Source organism: Argopecten irradians, chromosome 3 (genome assembly GCF_041381155.1).
Source record: "Argopecten irradians isolate NY chromosome 3, Ai_NY, whole genome shotgun sequence".
NCBI classification, from domain to species: Eukaryota; Metazoa; Mollusca; class Bivalvia; order Pectinida; family Pectinidae; genus Argopecten; species Argopecten irradians.
In genome coordinates this window covers 26,512,236-26,533,153 of record NC_091136.1, presented here as the reverse complement: position 1 = coordinate 26,533,153, position 20,918 = coordinate 26,512,236, and the positions used below count along the sequence as shown (strand labels likewise).

Below are 20,918 nucleotides of genomic sequence, written 5' to 3'. Positions count from 1 at the left end.
CAGTCGGAATAATCTTGCTACAAAAACAACTCAAATCAGAATTGCATTGCCACAAAGCTGCAAAAGCAATTCCAACCATCACTGAACCAGGATTGCCTTGCTACAACAGCAACTCAAACCATATATAATGACCAAGTTACCATAAAAGCAATTTCAACCAGAATTGTCTTGCTACAAAAGCAACGCCAACCAGAATAAAGCATTGCTACAAAAAGAATACTAAAGTTGGCGCCGCTCAAAAGTGGAACTTGCATGTAATATATATACCGGTAGGCCTATACATTTTTAATAGATCTATCGTGAAAAAAGTATAAATACATAATGGATTGATTTTCTTAACAATTTGTACACACTAATTACGATTCCAAATCAACTGAGAATCTTTTTCAAACCAGAAAGTCAGTCTGCCTCGTGGTGTGGTACATGTATACATGATGATATGACGATATACAGTAACATAGGCCTATACGTCTTATCGTGGGTTTGGACAGAAACAAATGTTTTGATTGATTCTTAATGATTCTTAATGATGTTTTCCAGCACAGACTCCTTATAGATCCTCTTTGCTGGACTCATAATATTATTTAGTTACATATTATGATTATAGTCACTTCCTAGCTGATATTCTCTTTATAGTTATTGTATTTGATTTCCTGTTCGTTCCAGTAATTGTCCAATCTGTTTTTGAAGGTGTCCAATGTCTTAGATGTAACGACATGGTCTGGTAGGTTATTCCATATTGAAGCAATCCTAACGGAGAATGAGTTCTTCCTGATCGATATTTTAGTATGCTGGGGGAATATTTGTCGAGTTTGTCCTAGTGCTAGATCTCTCTGATGTGTCGGACCACATCCTTATGAACTGGGTTGCTCCTTGATCTATTAGTATTGATTGAACTGCCGGTTTTTACTGTTGGTTAAAAAAATCCGTGCCAGGTCCCTGCGATTCAGGCGACTCCCGTCTTCCTATAAAAGTTCTGTGGTTTAATTGAATAACTGCATGACGATTTGTATTCATTCAGAAATGATGTGTATTTAGCGCCTTTTCACATCCTGGCGTTTGTTTTAAAAAGTAATTCCTTGCTACCGATACTGGTCCATCATGGACGATCGAGCAAGATTTATGCGTTCAATTCTATAGATAAATACAGTTTATATACGTAATATTTGTTTTACATAGTATCCCCTAAATCCTTACTAGACGCACAAAAGGTCTGAAAAATGCCCTTTGACAAAGGGTAGGTCGAATATATAACTTAACCATTTCCCATATTCTTGTGCCTTAACAGACATATCACACCTCAAATGACGGTTTTACATTGGTTTAACATCAGGCCTTGTTAGATTAGAAGTATGTCAGCGTCGAGGTTGAGCCATGCGTTCCCAGGCGTGAGCTTAAGTTATAGGCAAAGTTTCCTTATGGACGAAATCTTTCGGATACTTCATTCTCAGATCCCTGTGGTTACAGACCTAGACGAATGATGGGTCCATACAGGAATTGAGAGGTGGGTCTGCTTAACTCTTCTGGCGGTTTATTTGTACCGTCTTGCATTTTAAAGTATTATGAGCATTCATGTGCTTTAAAAGTAAAAGCATCATAAAATTTGTGATGATATCTCCAAAAGACAGATATGTTGTATAAGAGTTCTATTAGGACTATTATTGCTTTATCCATACACATGATGGTTCATCTAATGATGTACTGTGCTCTTTGACATTAAACTATTTTCTGTCAAGTTTGGGTTGTGAATGTACTGTCTGATGGTCTATGGATTTTCTCATAGTCTCTGGTTTCCCCCATAAATACTTAGCACTTATTACAAGCCTGTTGATTGGGTATTAATTAAGCACAGACAATTATTGTTTCATACACATTTTATTTTTTTTCAAGTTTTCTAATAGTATTTCCATATTAATAATTTACATATTAGATAATATTTATAGAATTATGTATATATATTGTATATAATATTATGGGTATTGGGCAAATATTAACAAATTGAAAAACAAATGTACAATACCAGTACATACATAAAGCATAGGACAATGTTTCATAGCAACAACATCACATAGGCAACAGAAAAATACAGTTGACAGATACGTGTAATATACCAGTACTCAACAAGGAAGCTATTGGTGCGATAATAGGACAACTTTTATGCTGGTATTGAGAGTCGAGATCGACCGAGTTTCCCACAAACCTTAACATTGGTGTGAAATGCCCAAATAGTGTTTAAATGTACAGAAAATATCAGTACCTCAGGATATTACAAATTATTAGGCATAAGCTTTGAATACTTAAATATCTATCAATACATTTTCTCCTCTCTTTTCAAAAGCATATCATTCAAAGTATCTTTGAATCATTTATGAAATTTAAAAACCTTTTAGTATTCTATTTTTTTTAACTAGTTCATTAGTTGCAAAAAATTGGTTTGCATTTGTAGATAAACTTGTGTACTGTAGACCATCTAAACATTTACATGTGTTATTAGAGAGTTATCTGTTCTTGTAAAAATAGAATGTTACTTATTTTTGGATGAAAACTATTTGCTCTTAAAAGCTCAAATACCATGCATAATACAAAGAAATTTGTCTGTATTACAGCTATATCACATTTATTTTATTTTCAAATAAATTTTTATACTATAATTCTTTGAAATTAAAGGTTAATTATTATTATTTTAAACTAGGAGTCAGTAAGATTGTAGTATTTGAAAGACTTCTTGAATACATGAAATATTATAGAAGAAGGAAAGAAAGAAATTAAGATTATTATATAGAATACAAATGTTAATAACACCAGCAACTTTGTGTATTAGTGCCTTGTAAACCCTGTAAGTTAAATATAGCCAACTAAGTTAAATATAGCCAACAGGATTAGACTTCAGATCATAAATCAATACAATCAAACCTGAATAACAGGTCACACAAGAGAACAGCGCAAAATTGGAGCTCAAAACTGGGAGCTGGTTAAAACCAGATTAAAAAAAATCTCACAATGAAATGTTCTATTGTTTTATATGATGACCTCATACACTATATCAAGCCAATCATTAAAAATCATTGATATGTTTTGATGGTTTTATTTAGTTTTGTTTCATTTTTAATATAACATCATGATCTCTTTGACAAGGAGTTGAGTTTAGTAGTTGGTAGTTGTATGAGAAAGTTAGCTGCTACATTTCTAGAGGTTCATCATAGTTCCTTTTTTCTAGTAGATCAACCACAGACTGGTTAAAATAATCTGGCTTTCATGGTATATATGACCCAATCATTTCTAAATATTGCGCAGATCAAATTTTCAAGTCATAGTAATGCCCGCACAAAATTGCAAAAATATGATTCCACATAAACTAACCCGCTATACGGTATGTGTCAGCTTGATGACCTCTCAAACAGGTTTGACTATACTCAATAATAGAAAACAGCTACAGTGAAAAACATCTCTTAAGTAGTGAGAGATGGAGGGAAAAAATTGCTATGACGATAATAGTGTTTTAGCTTATCAGGCACTTCTTTAAGCAGTTCATCTTTTGTTTTTGCACCTACAGGTAAAATATTTTATCAAACCTACTATTGGAGTCTGTTTCTGGGAAGTTTGGTTATTTCGAAGTAAAGTGGGAATTCTGTACTAACATGTTACAGAGTCAGCAGCCCTTGTGGAAATTTTTCAGAGAAAACAACGTAATTATCCCAGACATACTGATGATGCAACAATCAGTGCCCACCCGCAGGGGCAGACAACTCTGTAATATGCAGAGACGAAATACCCAGAATACACAGAATTATACACATATTTAATATATATTTATAGGACTAAACCCCAAACCACAAATGCACATGTATCTTTAGTTTAACAAACCCATATATTTATCAAGCACAGAAGTAAATAATTCTCCGTCTAAATATCACAAATTGGTTCTGATCAACTAAACAGGGCTTGCACACAATATAACAAAACAGTCACTCTTACCAAACATTAAACCTATATATATATATATATATGCTTCAACAAAATTTGAGACAAATTAAAAATATCTATAATAGAGATGAACATGAAAGGACTTGCCAGGTTAATTATATTAAGGTAGAACTGTGTACTGGTCAGACTAGAAAAGTTAGTAAAGAAATAAAATATAACATATATTTCAACGTATACAAACTTCTAAAGTTAAACGTGGTCTGACATTAAGTGTCATGCCATATACACGTAACAAAATCAGTGAGCAATGAAACAATCTTACATTATCTAGAGAATGGAGAAAGATATCAATCCGTACCAAGGGGTATTGATTATATTGCAGGATATTATTAAATTTTAACACTCCTGAATACAATAAATGTAGAGAAATAAAAGCGTAGCAAGGACTACCCTAAAGTCTGAAGTTTTTGAGATATAATGCATTAGAAAAATTGTGGTTAAAAAACCTTTCACTGATGCAGAAAAAAGTCAATTTTTATAATCATGCTTTGACCTAATTATTCAGAATGTTGGACTAATATTTTAGCACTACAGGAGTATTTAAAAGCTTAAAAAGATCGCATTTGAAATGTTCTATATGTGATTATCATCTGCAAAATACCGATCAAATCCTTGCTAATCTAACAATCAGGATATACATGTAGTAGCAAGAGGAATAAATCTACCAATCAGAGTACAGTCAGAGAAATGAATCAACCAATCAGAGTATAGCAAGGGAAACGAATCTAACAGTCAGAGTATAGCAAGGGAAACAAATCTACCAATCAGAGCTAGTACAGCCAAAGAAATTAAAGAATCAATGGATATACAAAGACAGCTTTATTTTAAACATGTTTTCTAATTTGTGTATAGACTATTATCTAGAAGAGTTTTGTGTGTTTTATACCACTCTAACTTTAAATGATTTCTATATCTGAATAATCTGACAAAAAAACTAACATAGCCTCTCAACCTCACCACTAAATATACACTACATGTAAGGATTTTTCTTCAGCCACTGAAATTCCTCATAAAATTTGGCAATAATTTGGCATACTATTAAAATATTGAGTAAATTTTGGGTTGGGCAATTTTAATGCATTGTGTTTTTGTTCAAGCGGTTTTGGAAGAAGAGAAATTAATATCAATAAACAAATACACAGGAACTTGTACTCATTACGGCTTATAATATATATATGATTTGGTACTTTTCAACATTTCTGATAATTTGTGACTGCATCACAGACATCTATACAGTAGGCATGCACAACCTACATTTATCATATTATTTTTTTATGCAAAGGACATAGGCAAAACCAACATGTCATTATCTTTATGTAGATAAACACAAATCGAACTTGAACGATAAAACTACCCCAAAACAACTGTCTACATTATGTAGACTCACTGTGGTTCGTTACATCAGGGAACAGGATTTCACAGGTTATATTTTGTGTCTCTTTAGCTCCTCTAGGCAAATGTAACCAACAGTAGGCCAAATTGTGTATGTCACAACACCTTATTGAGTTATCTCCCTTGTCCACACAATCCACTGTACAAACCATAGAGATTAACCTGAATTCTAAATTGTCTCACCAATTATGCTTTGGAAAAGTACCACAATATGATATTTCAAACCGGCTCAATTGCCTACACTCCAAAAATAATAACACTTTTGAGTAAAATAATTTTTTGGCATAAATGTAAGTGTGCTTTTCAAATATTCAAGTTGAAAATTACTATGACATCTCATCACTTGCTCCCATTTGTATAGTCTTACCTGTAATATTTCACCTGTAATTAACACAACTGTGATACTAACCCAGGTTTTTGTCTTAAAGATAAGGAAGGGAAAATGAATATAATTTCTGTAATAAAACATACTTTGAAAGACCATTATTCTATTTCAATGCAACACATTTGCAGAGAACAACAAATTGAATTCGACGACATCCAGCTTCTATTGTAGAAGTCGTAAACAAACGAATACAGTCCATATAAAACGAGATTTCGACATAAAGCTAGTACATGAGATGGTTGGCAGTTCCAAAGTCACAAAACTAGTTACCTGAAACTTGTTACTGGTGTTAAAAAGGTTATCGAAATTACACCACCACATACGACCCCTTGGGTTGCCACCGTTGCCCGACAATGACTTAAAAGTGTCATGATATCATTGGTTATCAGATAAACACATGACATGGTATACTGTAATGTCATTGGTTATCAAATAGTCACATGACCAGGTTAAGAGGCCAGTTTGCCACTTAATAATGGTTTTAGAGGTCTTATAACCAGATGAGAAAAGGTAATCTAGTGGAGTGTAACCTTTCAGCACACGTGTTAGAAAACCAGTTATATAACCAAGTGTACAGGTAATGGCAGTTATTAGACAATAAAAGTGATATCCATTGTGAGATAAGGTTAGACATGAAAACAGACAATGGAAATAATACAGGATATATCATATATATATAATAATAAACATATGTTTGACAAATATGGAAAAAATATCACATAAAAATCAGGGAAACATATCAACAAATCGGTTTTGAAAAAAGAAATATGCATATAATATAAGTAATAATAAAATCTGTACAATATTCCGAGTCCACAGGGTGATGATGGAGAGTGTAACCGCAGTGAAACCGCCGTCGTCGTCGTCCAGACCCCTGGGTCCATCAACAATAACAGAATAATGATCAACTGAAGATAATTTACATGTCTGTAGACAACATAACAACTCAATGACGATGTCACTGAACCCACTTGCATACACAACAGACTTCACAACAAATTTGTGCATCAATGTTCTAAACATAAGTCTAGAACACCTCAAAATCTTATACCTAAAGCACAGTATATATAGATATATATATGTCACTAAATCAGGTCGTAACACGGATAAAGAAACTATAAACATGATGGAATGTAATGAGGTGTACAGAAAATGGTGGTAGTAAGACTTGTGTATATGGGATATTGACCTAACAAAAGGTTAATGCCGGGAATCATTTACATACAATTTCACAATCAATGACTCCTACAGGGGTCAACCAACATATCACAATGACATGTGACCCTGTTACCAATTTTATATTTAACACATAACTAAAATGGGGCTGTCTTGTACAGGTGAAAAACTTGTATAAGGTGATATGTTTTTTTTTCTGTAGGTAAAATCTAATGTTAAACAACCCATAAAGTCGGCTATGTTATCTTCAATGCCCCATGTTCTCAGAGGTCCTTAAATAAGCTATTTTTTCATGTTTTATATATTTTTGTGTTATCTTCAATCAATACAAATAAGTTTCAAAATGTACTGTATTCATGTAATGACTGCTCTAATGAGAAAATGTCATAAAAGTGTATATTTATATTGAGCTCTACAATAGCTTAAGTTCAATGTGTATCAAATTCTAAAATGATGCATTTGTAATTACCGGTAATTGTTTAATAGCCCATTTAAAGTTAATTCTATAATAGCCCATTTGTAACATATTCTATAATGGCCCATATGTAATAAATTCTATAATATCCCATTTGTAATAAATTCTTAAATGGCCCATTTGTTATAAATTCTATAATAGCACATATTCATAATGTATAATGTTCACATTTCTTATCATTGAAAATACAGCTAACATGCTAAATAAGAATTTTGCGTTCATTTCAAACAATGTACATCAGTATCTTATACAAGTGAAAGTGATGTAACATAGTCCTAAATGTAAAGAAGGACTCTTATTTAGTGCAGAAAACTAGTTATAGTAATTATATAAATGTTAGACTACACTACCTCCTTTCCCCACTAAATACCCTCTACTCTACTTTGCTGTGCAATAAGACATTTATATAAAGTGAATTTTAGCCTTATATTCTACCATTTTCAGTCCTATATTCTACTGTTTTAAGTCCTATTATTTTCAGTTCAATATTCCACTGTATACACTAATCCTACTCAAATGTACAGCGGAGGACATGTAAATACATACATTGCATTGCAATTTTTCTCGGTCCCATATTCCACTATAGATATCCTAATTTCTACAATTTGTGTAGTATGTGTTTGTATGAATTGATTTCAATGTATTATTCCACAGACCCCAAAACAACTCTATGGACACAACAAGACAAGACAGTGATCACCTTGAATTTACATCACTTGGTAAATTATGAAATATGTCATGTTTTCCTATGTCATCTATCAGTTGATGCTACCGACTGACAGACAACTAGTTATACCTCCGTCTATCTAAACCAATAGGACATCACACACATTATACATAAAGCCACATTTTAGTGTGGGACATGTCGCCGTAACAAATTGTCACTGCGGACAGCGGAACACATATCGGCACCATACTGTCATATTTTGTCCCGAGCATCAAGAAAGACATCAAATAGTATATAGATTAATGTAAACAGTATGTTGTAAAAGGGGCTAAATATGTAACTGTAAAACAATTTTTATATACGAATCGCAATAAAGAAGAGATCAGACACTAGGTTACATTTTGTTCTGCCAACTTTGGTACACAAGATCACTGATATTCTTATTTTCGTATAAAAACATGTCAATACAACGGAGACAATGAGAAGCTATTGAGAACCTCTTTTACAGCATTCTATTTCCAAATCAGACTGGCGACCAAGATACCACACAGTGTACACGCAGCTTCTAACGCCAGTGTAAAAATGGCCACGATCAGGCGGAAAAATTAGTCACCAAAGCCGAGAAAAAACAAATTGATCCCAGAAAATTGATGATTGTGTAGTGATCCATTTAACAATGATAACCAGAAAGTTCCATTTCTCTAAAGTGAAGAGAACAACCAGTGGTTGGCCGTTTGGTCATAAAGGACTCTCCCATAAACTGGTGCTTGGCCTTTGATCTATGCGCTGGTAATGGGACGCCTGGCCTCCATGTGCCTGGCTTTGAGTGCTAGGTATCACAAATCTAGTTATACTGGTCCTTATAACTGTGTGTTTTCTTCCACTGTCTCACATCCTTTCTGCTGAGTTACCAGTTTCTCACATTTCTCCTCGTACTCGGCTTTCAACTTTTCTGGAGCCTACAGAACAGAGAAGAGGTCAAGTTTAGCAAAGTCTAGAGAATATGAATATGTTTAAAACGTTAACAGCCATTTCAAATTTACAGAAAACATTCTTAAACTCTGTTACTAATGTGTTTTGTTTGATAAAGGACTAATAAAATCTTTTCCTGCCTCGAGGGTATGACAACGAAATCACAACACGAGGGGTAATTCATTGATGTTCTCCAACCCGAGGGTTGCTGTGGGTTGAACATTCATGAATCTTCCGAGGGTTTTCACACATACAAAGGAAAGTATGTAATAATTGTCCCATAAGAACCATTTTAATTGTGACATGGCCTTGGGTATGTTTATGGCATGTCAAAATTCATTACGTTATCATTAAATTACATCACGGTTATGACGCATGAATTCATAGCATCATGCCATTGTAGGTTAGTACACACTATCTATCATACCTTAGGGGTTGACAGGGAAATCTTTCACAGATAAAATCGGTGACATATCTGTGAATGGTGGGAGAAAGTGTATCCTATACTTGCCTGTAGTCTCTCTTTCTCAAATTCTTCCACAACTCCTTCCAGGGCTTTGTTCAATTCATCTGTCTTCTTGGCAAGTATATCACTAAGCTGTAAACAGACAAACATTTATTTACAAAGAGTAGAAGTATTTAGTTTATCGAATCATCAGACAGTTATGTTAATGGTCCTTTCTCATTAGATCCGACTGAAAAACTGTTGTATTTTTCACATAATTTAATGAGAGAACTCAAAACAGGAATTCAAATGTTTCACAAATTATTGATTAAGCCATACACACGCATGCATAATTGCCAGTCAATTACTACTACGTGTATACTATCAGTAAACACTGATGAACATCTGCTATCATGTTTTCAAGTTGTCAAGTTTTGAAATACATTGAAAGTTTGGTGTTGCAATCTAGGAACCTTTCTAATGGTCAAAGTTATATGGTGTTTGTAAGAAGAACCAAACGATAGGCAAATTGGCATATACAGGGTACCGCTATAGGAAATAGGATGTAGATAGTTCCCAATTGAATTACAAGTTTGACATATGCATGAGTAGTAACACATAACAACAAGGTATACTGATTAATCCTTGATGTTGAAAATGATAATGTGAAATGTATTATATACGAAAAGAATTGATTAACAGTATGCCAGTAAAAGATATGAAAAATAGATTGAATGAAAAGTTATGTTAATGGAAACTTTTAAAACAGTTACCTTCCTTCTCCGCTCAACAACTAAATCTACATGCTTTTGCTGTGCTTCACGTCTTCGTCTGAAATGAACAAATGAAATAATAACATAAACAAGAGATCTTGGCACCCACCAAAGAATGATCTATGTCTGACAACAGAAAGAGGGATCTTTTCCCTGCTTTTCAAACTTTTACTACATACTATTTATGAAACTTGAGAAAGATCCTTTCAGTACTTTCTGAGATTTGTAGCAGTAACAAACTTCAAATATCAAAATCCAAGATGGCCACCGGTCGGCCATCTTGTTAACCGATCTGTCCCAAAATGCAATATGCATAACTAGGGTCCTAGGGGAACTTACATATGAAATTTGAGAAAGATCCCTTCAGTACTTTCTGAGAAATAGCGGTAACAAACTATAACTATCAAAATCCAAGATGGCCGCTGGTCGGCCATCTTGTTGACTGATCTGTCCTAAAATGCAAAATGCACAACTAGGGTCCAAGGGGAACATGCATATGAAATTTGAGAAAGATCCCTTCAGTACTTTCTACGAAATAGCGGTAACAAACTTTAACTATCAAAATCCAAGATGGCCGCCGGTCGGCCATGTTGTTAACCGATTGGTCCCAAAATGCAATATGCACAACGAGGGTTCTAGGGGAACTTACATATGAAATTTGAGAAACATCCCTTCAGTACTTTCTGAGAAATAGCAGTAACAAACTTTAACTATCAAAATCCAAGATGGCCACCGGTTGACCGATCTGTCCCAAAATGCAATATGCATATGAAATTTGAGAAAGATCCCTTCAGTACTTTCTGAAAAATAGCGGTAACAAACTTTAACTATCAAAATCCAAGATGGCCGACGGTCAGCCATATTGTTGACTGAATGGCCGACGGTCAGCCATATTGTTGACTGATTGGTCCCAAAATGCATTATGAAAAATTAGGGCCTTATCTGATGATGGTGGGCTAAAAAGAAAGAAAACTGAAGTATGTAACAATTACTTGGGATGTCACTTTTGTTTTAAGACTACATTTTCGAAGTCTTCAGAAAGAAATTAGCTGATTAGGCCAAAACAAAAATAATGCCTGTTTAGGGTTACCCGTCCGACCCTAATTTTTTACCCCGACCTGAATTTTTTTCCCCACTTTTCTACGAAATTATTTTAAAAAATTGGGATTTCGATCTCAGACTTCGTTTCTGGCCATCATTTTAGAGTGACAGACAATATAAAAAAAACACACCGACCGACCGACCGACACTATAATTCTTTTTGCCAATGTAACCCTTAACAGACATTTTTTTTGGCCTTATAAGTACTATGCTATTATTTAATTTGTAAAAATGAAACATCCAAAATCTTCAATTAAAATCAGCCTTATTTATCAATAATACTTTGTTTACTGTCACTCATTTTGACAATAAATGTAGAGAAATTATTAGATATGAATTCTGCTGGATGTAAGCCTTTAGCAGGCCTGCAGATGGTAATTCACTTCCAACTAATATTCCTATCTATGTAGGTTTGTATTTCAGATCCTGACTGAAGGATAAGTATTTTACTCAGACAGAAACCTACCTAGACCGAATATACGTACCCGGCCTGCTATACCTTTCGGCCGGTTACAAATTGGTCCCTATGTGTCGTGGTGGAGCACTGCCTCCGAAAATCACTCGGGCACAGTTTTCTATACTTTTTGTAGGTTTTTGATTATTTTATGCGTATACATGCATTTACATATTATTTTTGTCCAAAACAAACATAACTACCATTCTTTATATCTACCGTACCACTCACAAGACGTCAAATTCACAATTTGTGGACTTGCCGTATAAATTCCCTTCAGAAAGACCTTCATATGTATTATGTAAAATAATAATGCCTCGGTGGGACTTTGATATTTTATGTGGTTCAGTTTTATCGTTGAGTAGGTAAGCGATATCAAACAAGAATGATATAATGCAAACAGACCTTTTATAATGGTTTGCATAATCATTACTTTGCTCCATTAGCAGTAATAGGCACCAATTGTAGCTCTAAAGACGACCTCCTTTTCTGTCTGAAAGTCTCTTGAGCTACAATATTGCAGCTAAAACCTACCTTGCTCTCTCCTCTTTATCCTTGTACTGTTTACTCATCTGCTTGTTGTCTTTCTGTCGTGATGCCTCCATGTCGTCTGTAAGCTTTTTCACTTCTGTGTCATGGACGTCACTGAGTCGCTTGAGGTGGTTCTTGTGGTCGGCTTCCATGATTTCCTTGAGAGCTGCGTACATCGGGTCCAGGTGGCGCCGGTGTATCTCTAACTCAGCCTGATAATGTTCTTTACTTATGGATGCAAACATTTCTGTCTGTGTGTCCCTTAACTCCTTGTGCTGCAAGGGAAACCAAAGGTAAAATGCATCTCCTTTCTATCACGATCTTAATATGTACTTCTATAGGGAGCATTTTATCCATTTCATTATCATTTATCTTCCTGATTATTTTCCGAATATCTCTTTTTCAAACATGTTGAATTATAGATTCCACACTAGTTTCAATGGCTCACCATTATATGGAAACATATTACACAGAAATTTAAAAATTATCTTGTTTATTAATGATTTATCTTTGGGATTAAAAGACTTTAGATACTAGGTTTTTTAATTGTCTTTGAACATACAAAGATATTACAGCGACAGACATTGGACAGTTGACCGTGTCAGCTGCCTAATAGGTAGAAAGGTGGGTCAGTACATTGGTCTGTCGGTCAAGCATGGTGTCAAAGTGTGCTAATCAATTATTCTGTGGCATACATTGACTGACAACTACATGAGCGGGGCTTTTGACATCCATCTTTTCTTGTACACCACTATAGCATAAGCCCTGCCTATGCAACAGAACGGCTTACACTCCTCCCACTTTGTGCGACCTACATACCAATGCACATGAGCTAACAGCCCAGTCAATTGATCAGCATACGATCTATTTGACTGCTGAAACAGCCAACGGCTCATAGTCTGCCACTGTAAATGGATTTGTTTTTAATTTGTTCATCTTCTCTAAGATAGGAAGACTAATAAATGTTAATTTTCTTCAAACACTGCTGTGATGACTGACCCTAACATGATACATCTGCTATACGTTAGCCAATGATATACCTACAATGATCAGTGCTACTGTTACAGGAGATTTTACTAGCTTGTAATATCTACTACTCCGTAAAGTCAGTTTACTATCAACTGGAAACTAGAAATTATAGCTTCACAAAGAGCCTTACAGGGGCCAGTTTCATGAACATCCGTTAACTTCAAGGAATTCTTAACCTTAAGATTTCCCATAGGAAAGCATCACAGAAATAAAGAATAGTTCCTTGACTTGAGATTATTTCCTTAACTTCTGTAATGATTCCCAATGGACAATGTAAACTTAAGGAATGTTCCTGGACTCAGCCCTAGAAAAGATAGTTATCAGGTAATATATATATATTGATATAATGCTTAAAATAAGATGGTTTAGTATTATCAACTTTTCAATGATGAAATATTACTGCTTATTACAACAACATGTTAAAAACAATTTATGATCAATTGCTTTCGAGCATTAAAGTTTATGAGGTAATTTCACTGCTTGTTACATCTAGAAATATTAGTTAGTAGCCACCAGAAATCAGAAGGAACCAATAGTAATTATTACAGTAACCGGCAGTTACATAGTGATCCATGGTTACCATAGAAACAGTCATCACCATTAGTTACCAGTGGTAACTAGAAGTAACTAGTCAGAATTCTTAAGAAACAATGAAAACCACAATAACCATAGCAACCAAAACTAACCAAGTTTCTTGTACTACGAAGCCAATGATCAGGATTCGTTACAGATACTGGGTGTTGTTTTGGTAATCATTTGTTAATGCAATCAGGAGTAACTGGTAGATTCTATAAGCTATGATAGGTAACCAATGGATATCCAGTTCAAACGACTGATTTGTCATTTTTTTACCAGCATTGTAGAACCCAGAACATTGAGAAACCCATGGTTAGTAATGCAGAGGAACCTACCAGCAGATCGGCATAATACCCAGTGAATATGACTATTATTATTTAACATTTGTTGTATAAAGACAACATTAACAAGGATGACAAAGTATTGATAATCTGACTTTCTCATTAATTTTTAATACATCATCCTGAATATCATAGATATAACTTTCCATAAATATTTTTTTTTGTTTAATGTAATATTCTTGGATATACATCATATATACATATATATATATATATATATATAAATAAATCAGCTTTTTCAAAATCAGCATGCATATTCTGGCTAAAATGGCTCATCATTCTCTGATCTAGCAGTTGACAGACTTCCAGTATATTTCATACTATATTGTTTTGTTTATAGAATAAGTTCTGAGTAAAACATAGACCTGGTTGATTGGAGGTATGTGAAAGGCACCATTCTACAGTAACACTGCTGTGACATACCCAATAACACCCATCATTGTATCTAAAAAAGACACTGACAACTATCGACACAGAAAATGGGGACACAAAAACATTTCTCTTTGGTACGAAACCGGTAAAATAAATCTGAGCATTCAAAATGGACTTAGCATAGCCAATAAAAGAGAAAAAGAAATCATATTCAACATCTAAGAACCATGCAGTTGGATGCATTATTCATAAAACTTGCAAAGATGGAGATATTTTCTTTAGAGATGGATACAAAATGTATTCATAGCAAATCCTCTATGAGCATTCACAGTATGTATATTGAGAGAAAACATTGGATATAAAATGTTATTCAATACAAGTTTAAAGTAAAGACAGACTAAGATTTAAATTGACTTTCGACATGTGATTGGTATCCTATGGAAAAGGGCAAAAATGAACAGCATACCATTTGTGTATGTAAAAAATATGATGTGAAAGTTGTGTGAAAGACAAATCTCATCAAGTGATTGGGGCGAGGAGGATGGGACGTGGCAGCCAATCTGGGCAGAAGGGAGACAAACTGGACAGGAAGTGTGGTGTAGGGTCATTGTGAGGTGGTTCAGAGTAAATTTGGGTTCAAAACATCTTCAAAGATTACTCTTTAATATCTCAGGTTTGGTAATGTGCCAGGTTATACAAAATACTGATGAAATCCTCATTAAGCAAAAATCAAATCAATCTAATGATTAAATGTAAGAAAAAGGAAATCATAGGAAAAGGAAAAATATAGTAAGCAAAAGGAATGTAAAGTAATAATTAATTAAGCAAGAAGAAAAAGAAATCCGAGTTCTGCCTGTGTACGAAGGTCAGAGCCCAGTAAATCAAGGTAGCTAAGCCTGTACTGTGTTTATGCCACGCAAATCCTCAGAAATTTTTACCTTGGACTTCAGCTAAAATAAAACAAGAAGATATTGAATGTCAGTTGATTAATTTGTTAAAAAATATTTGAATTTTTCATATTTTTGATTTTTTCTGCAATGCATGTATCTGCTTTCGGGAATCACATTCTGTTCTTTTCATTCAAAGTGTTTCAGAAGGTCATAAAAGGTCACCAAGTCTTATAATAAAAAGCTGTAAATGATACCAAGAAAGGGACAGAAAAAAAAACAACTTCAAAATTCAGTACCACAATGTTTTTCTTTTTAGATTCTCCTGACAACCACTTTATGGCCTTTTTGAAGAGACATTTTGATTTTGAGAACAGTCATGCTATGTTCCTTTCTGGGCCTGAAAAACAAAGAAATCAAGATTATGGAGCGAGGTATACCTCAACCTCATGGCCAGTGAGCAGGTTATCATATTCCATCGAGGTTTTACGCTCCACTTCCTCGCGGTTCCCCGTCTTCTTGGCCTTATCTAGCATTTTACTGTTGGTCTTTTCAAGGCTTCGTTTGGCCTTGACCTGTGTACGTAACAATTTATCCAACTGTGTGTCGTGTACCTCCTTCACACTTTCCCGTACCTGTAAACACACAAGTTCTAAACTATCTGCTTCAAACAAAAACTAGCACATTACATCTCCACTGAAGTTGGGCTCAACACGGCAACTGTTTTAACAAAACTTTATCACGAACAATGTCATAATTTAACTAATATTCTTACATTACTTGAGATACCTATCATTCAATAAATGAAGCACAAAATTTACTTCTGATTATGTGTAAATTTATAATTTTTCATTGTCAATACTAGATTTCAAGCGTAAATATCAATGTGAAAAGTAATATAAACCACTTCATTTTTTATACATGTTTCGTGAATAATGGTATACATGGCATGTATGCACAATTATTAGTAAGAGCCTTGGTCGTGAATTTATGTACTCACAAATATATTGAGAAAAACAAAGTGAAATATTATGCAAATTCGAAAATAAAGTGGTTCACATTAATCTGTATATAACAATGAGTTTCCATGGTATGGGTAAAAGGACACACAACTAATCTCATCCACTATGGCTCGACAGATGTATGCTCCTGTTGATGCTTCAGCAGATCAAGTCAAAGTGAGCAATATATAGGGCCTGTATAAATACTTCCGTAGTAAACATGTGAAACAGTTAAAGCATACCTTGTTTGCATACAAAGCTTTACTGCACATCCCAGAAACAAAAGGTTTTTCTTCTTGATCAAATGCACTAAGGTTATATGCTAGAAAACACCTCCATTCAATTTTGACAGATTGTTTAAAGTATTTATCAGAATTGTAATTATGTTATAGAGATGAGTTTTATACCTCCTCTTCCATAAGATAAACTATTATCATGAAACAGAATCATGGTGTATTTTTAAATTGGTAATAAGCATGAATGTAACATTATTCATTAATCATATGTTGGTCAATGTTATTGTATAAATTTATCATCTAATCAAAATGTTATAGAATTACTTTTCAAAGAATCTGACAATGAAATACTTAGAGTTAACTTCCTTCAGTATCGAACCTAGGCCTACCTACATACCTTTTCATGTTTCTTTTTAAGAGATTCTAATTCTTTGTCTCGTTTACTCAGAGCCTTTAAGAAGGGTTTCTGTTGTTTGAGCTCCTCCAGGGGTGTGGGCTGTAGGATGGCTGGATCTGTAACACAAAGACATACAACATATTACTTGATATTCATTTTATATCATTTGCTTATATAAGAAATAGGCCCAATAGACCTGCCTGACTCGCATCAATATCTCTTTAACTATAGGCAATGTGCTTCTCAACTTAACCGGTTCTTGGTCTATTGGATCCTGTCCCTGTGGCTGCAGGGTAAGAGTGGGGTATTTGCCACCACCTCCTCCCCCTCACAAATAAAGTCAAAAGTGTTCTCTATTCTAATCAATCTGATTAAAATAAGACTTGTAATTCCACTCCATTATGATACTCTACATTACGCTCCAATAAAAGATCTAACAGAGCCCCGTTCATCGTGTCGCCTTCGGAATCTTCGGTGTGGTTGATTCATTTGGAAGAGTACATCCCGAGATGTTCCGATTCTAGGCCAGAGGTCATGCTGAAGTGACCCCGAACGGGGCTCTGTTAGATCTTGTATTGGAGCGTAACATAGATTATTGTAGCATTATTGTATTATTGGAGCGGAATTACAAGTCTAATTTTAATTAAATTGCTATTCTAATTGGATGTCTCAGACCAAACCTATTGAAAATCCACCAACCACAGGTCTGAGGAGAATATGAGTGGTCATTTATGCAAAATATGATCCACCGAAGGATTTCGTGATAAATTGTGGCTAAATTCATTTAGTAGATTAATTATAGCACTGTGAATATGACCTGTGTATAGGAGAAATGGAGTATTTCTGCCTTAGAGTTATGTTGCATGGTGAACTTTTGAAAGTATATATACTTACCATTAAGTTTGGAGGTGGCGGCATTTAGTCCGTTTTCATTGTTGATACTGTTTACACTTCGTAGTTGTGTTTGGCTCACCATTCCTATAACATTGGAGGGGAGTTTTTAGTCATACAATATCAGGAAGGGGTGATAAAGCAGAAACATATTTGTTAAACGGTGTGAAATTATATCTAAGGAGATCTGACCAATTATCTTCCGATTACATGGTAACAAGCACAGAACAACTGTGTAGACATACACAAGGATGTTTAGGTTTAACTGGGAAGTCAAAAACCTCCAAATGATTAATGCACCTAAGGGAGCCCATACTGATGCATGACAGTATTGCTTCACTGTCTCAGAGCTCTTCATCTTCATTTTGAAAGGAAAGTATTTATACCAGAGAATCAGTTAGAAATGAAGAGTCCCTGCCCCAGCCATTATACATTACGTTATAACATTAAATTCTACTAATATTTCAATATCTACATAATGACTATACTTATATGCTGTCCTGACAGAAGGCAATCAGTACAAACACTAAAATACACAGCTTTCCTAGTATGCATGCATTTACTAACACAAGCACAAGCAGATACACAGGAGTATTTATATATCAAGTATCGGTATACATCTAAACAGCCATAGTTTATAGATCAAGAAAAGCAATATTATCCATAAAAGATCCACTAAAGTTTATAGATCAAGAAAGTGATAGGATGTATTAAAGTTTGTATATCAAGAAAGCCATATAATCTGCCAAAGTTTTGTTAGATCAGGAAATCTATATGATCTACTCACATACACATACCCACAAAAGTTTGTATATCAAGAAAGCCATATAATCTGCCAAAGTTTTGTTAGATCAGGAAATCTATATGATCTACTCACATACACAAACCCACAAAAGTTTATATATCAAGAAAGCCATATAATCTGTCAAAGTTTTGTTAGATCAGGAAATCTATATGATCTACTCACATACACATAACCACAAAAGTTTATATATCAAGAAAGCCATATAATCTGCCAAAGTTTTTTTAGATCAGGAAATCTATATGATCTACTCACATACACATACCCACAAAAGTTTATATATCAAGAAAACCATATAATCTGTCAAAGTTTTGTTAGATCAGGAAATCTATATGATCTACTCACATACACATACCCACAAAAGTTTATATATCAAGAAAGCCATATAATCTGCCAAAGTTTTGTTAGATCAGGAAATCTATATGATCTACTCACATACACATACCCACAAAAGTTTATATATCAAGAAAGCCATATAATCTGCCAAAGTTTTTTTAGATCAGGAAATCTATATGATCTACTCACATACACATACCCACAAAAGTTTATATATCAAGAAAGCCATATAATCTGCCAAAGTTTTTTTAGATCAGGAAATCTATATGATCTACTCACATACACATACCCACAAAAGTTTACATATCAAGAAAGCCATATAATCTGCCAAAGTTTTGTTAGATCAGGAAATCTATATGATCTACTCACATACACAAACCCACAAAAGTTTATATATCAAGAAAGCCATATAATCTGCCAAAGTTTTTTTAGATCAGGAAATCTATATGATCTACTCACATACACATACCCACAAAAGTTTACATATCAAGAAAGCCATATAATCTGCCAAAGTTTTGTTAGATCAAAAAATCTATATGATCTACTCACATACACATACCCACAAAAGTTTATATATCAAGAAAGCCATATAATCTGCCAAAGTTTTGTTAGATCAAGAAATCTATATGATCTACTCACATACACATACCCACAAAAGTTTACATATCAAGAAAGCCATATAATCTGCCAAAGTTTTGTTAGATCAAGAAATCTATATGATCTACTCACATACACATACCCACAAAAGTTTATATATCAAGAAAGCAATTTGATCCATAAAGACAACATTTTGATCTGTTTAAGTTTATAGAACAAGGAAGTCTTTTGAATAACCAAAATAGCTTACAGAAAGATAAAGATATACGATTAGATAATTCTGAAGTCAGGAAACAATAAATACATAGGAATAGATATTTCTAAAGTCACTATCAATAAAGAGGAATAGATATTTCTAAAGTCACGATCAATAAATACATAGGAATAGATATTTCTAAAGTCAATATCAATAAAGAGGAATAGATATTTCTAAAGTCACGATCAATAAATACATAGGAATAGATATTTCTAAAGTCAATATCAATAAAGAGGAATAGATATTTCTAAAGTCAATATCAATAAAGAGGAATAGATATTTCTAAAGTCAATATCAATAAAGAGGAATAGATATTTCTAAAGTCAGACAAGTACATGTACATGTACTAATAATCACAACATTATAAAGCAATAATACTTGTTCATTGCGAATAATCCAAAAATAAATGGTCTTTTTTCTTATTTATTCTTTATTTTTATGTCAACATTCATTGTTGTGATGAGGTCTTTTAACAAGAGATCCCAGAGGGATCTTGGCGCCCACCAAAGATTGATCTATGTCTGACAAATGAAAGAGGGATCTTTTCTCTGCTTTTCAAACTTACAATTCTTTTTTCTGCTTTTCAAACTTTAAACTATCAAAATCCAAGATGGTGGTCGCAAAATGCAATAGGCAGAACTAGGGTCCTAGAGGAACATACATATGATATTTGAGAACAATCCCTTCAATACTTTCTGAGAAATAGCGGTAACAAACTTTAACTATCAAAATCCAAGATGGCCACCGGTCGGCCATCTTGTTGACCGATCAGTCCCAAAATGCAATATGCACAACTGGGGTCCTAGGGGAACCTACATATGAAATTTGAGAAAGATCCCTTC

The 20,918-nt window shown here is 34.0% G+C and overlaps 1 protein-coding gene across 7 annotated transcripts in view; it reads right to left on the bottom strand.

Annotated features, from left to right (window-relative positions):
* Positions 1–2,857: 2,857 nt before the first annotated feature.
* The window catches only part of LOC138318013 (1-phosphatidylinositol 4,5-bisphosphate phosphodiesterase beta-1-like), a 103,812-nt gene continuing 85,751 nt past the window's right edge, over positions 2,858–20,918 (bottom strand). For 6 of the 7 annotated variants that reach the window (XM_069260032.1, XM_069260029.1, XM_069260031.1 and 3 more), the window contains 7 exons: positions 18,089–18,172; positions 17,195–17,310; positions 16,001–16,195; positions 12,359–12,630; positions 10,270–10,327; positions 9,563–9,649; positions 2,858–9,038 (listed from right to left, as the gene is read on the bottom strand). In XM_069260032.1, coding sequence (XP_069116133.1) covers positions 8,940–9,038; positions 9,563–9,649; positions 10,270–10,327; positions 12,359–12,630; positions 16,001–16,195; positions 17,195–17,310; positions 18,089–18,172 — 911 coding nt within the window. In that variant the 3' untranslated portion in view covers positions 2,858–8,939. Of the gene's footprint in view, positions 9,039–9,562; positions 9,650–10,269; positions 10,328–12,358; positions 12,631–15,611; positions 15,624–16,000; positions 16,196–17,194; positions 17,311–18,088; positions 18,173–20,918 lie in introns of all 7 variants that reach the window. The other variant, XM_069260036.1, reaches the window with a different exon arrangement.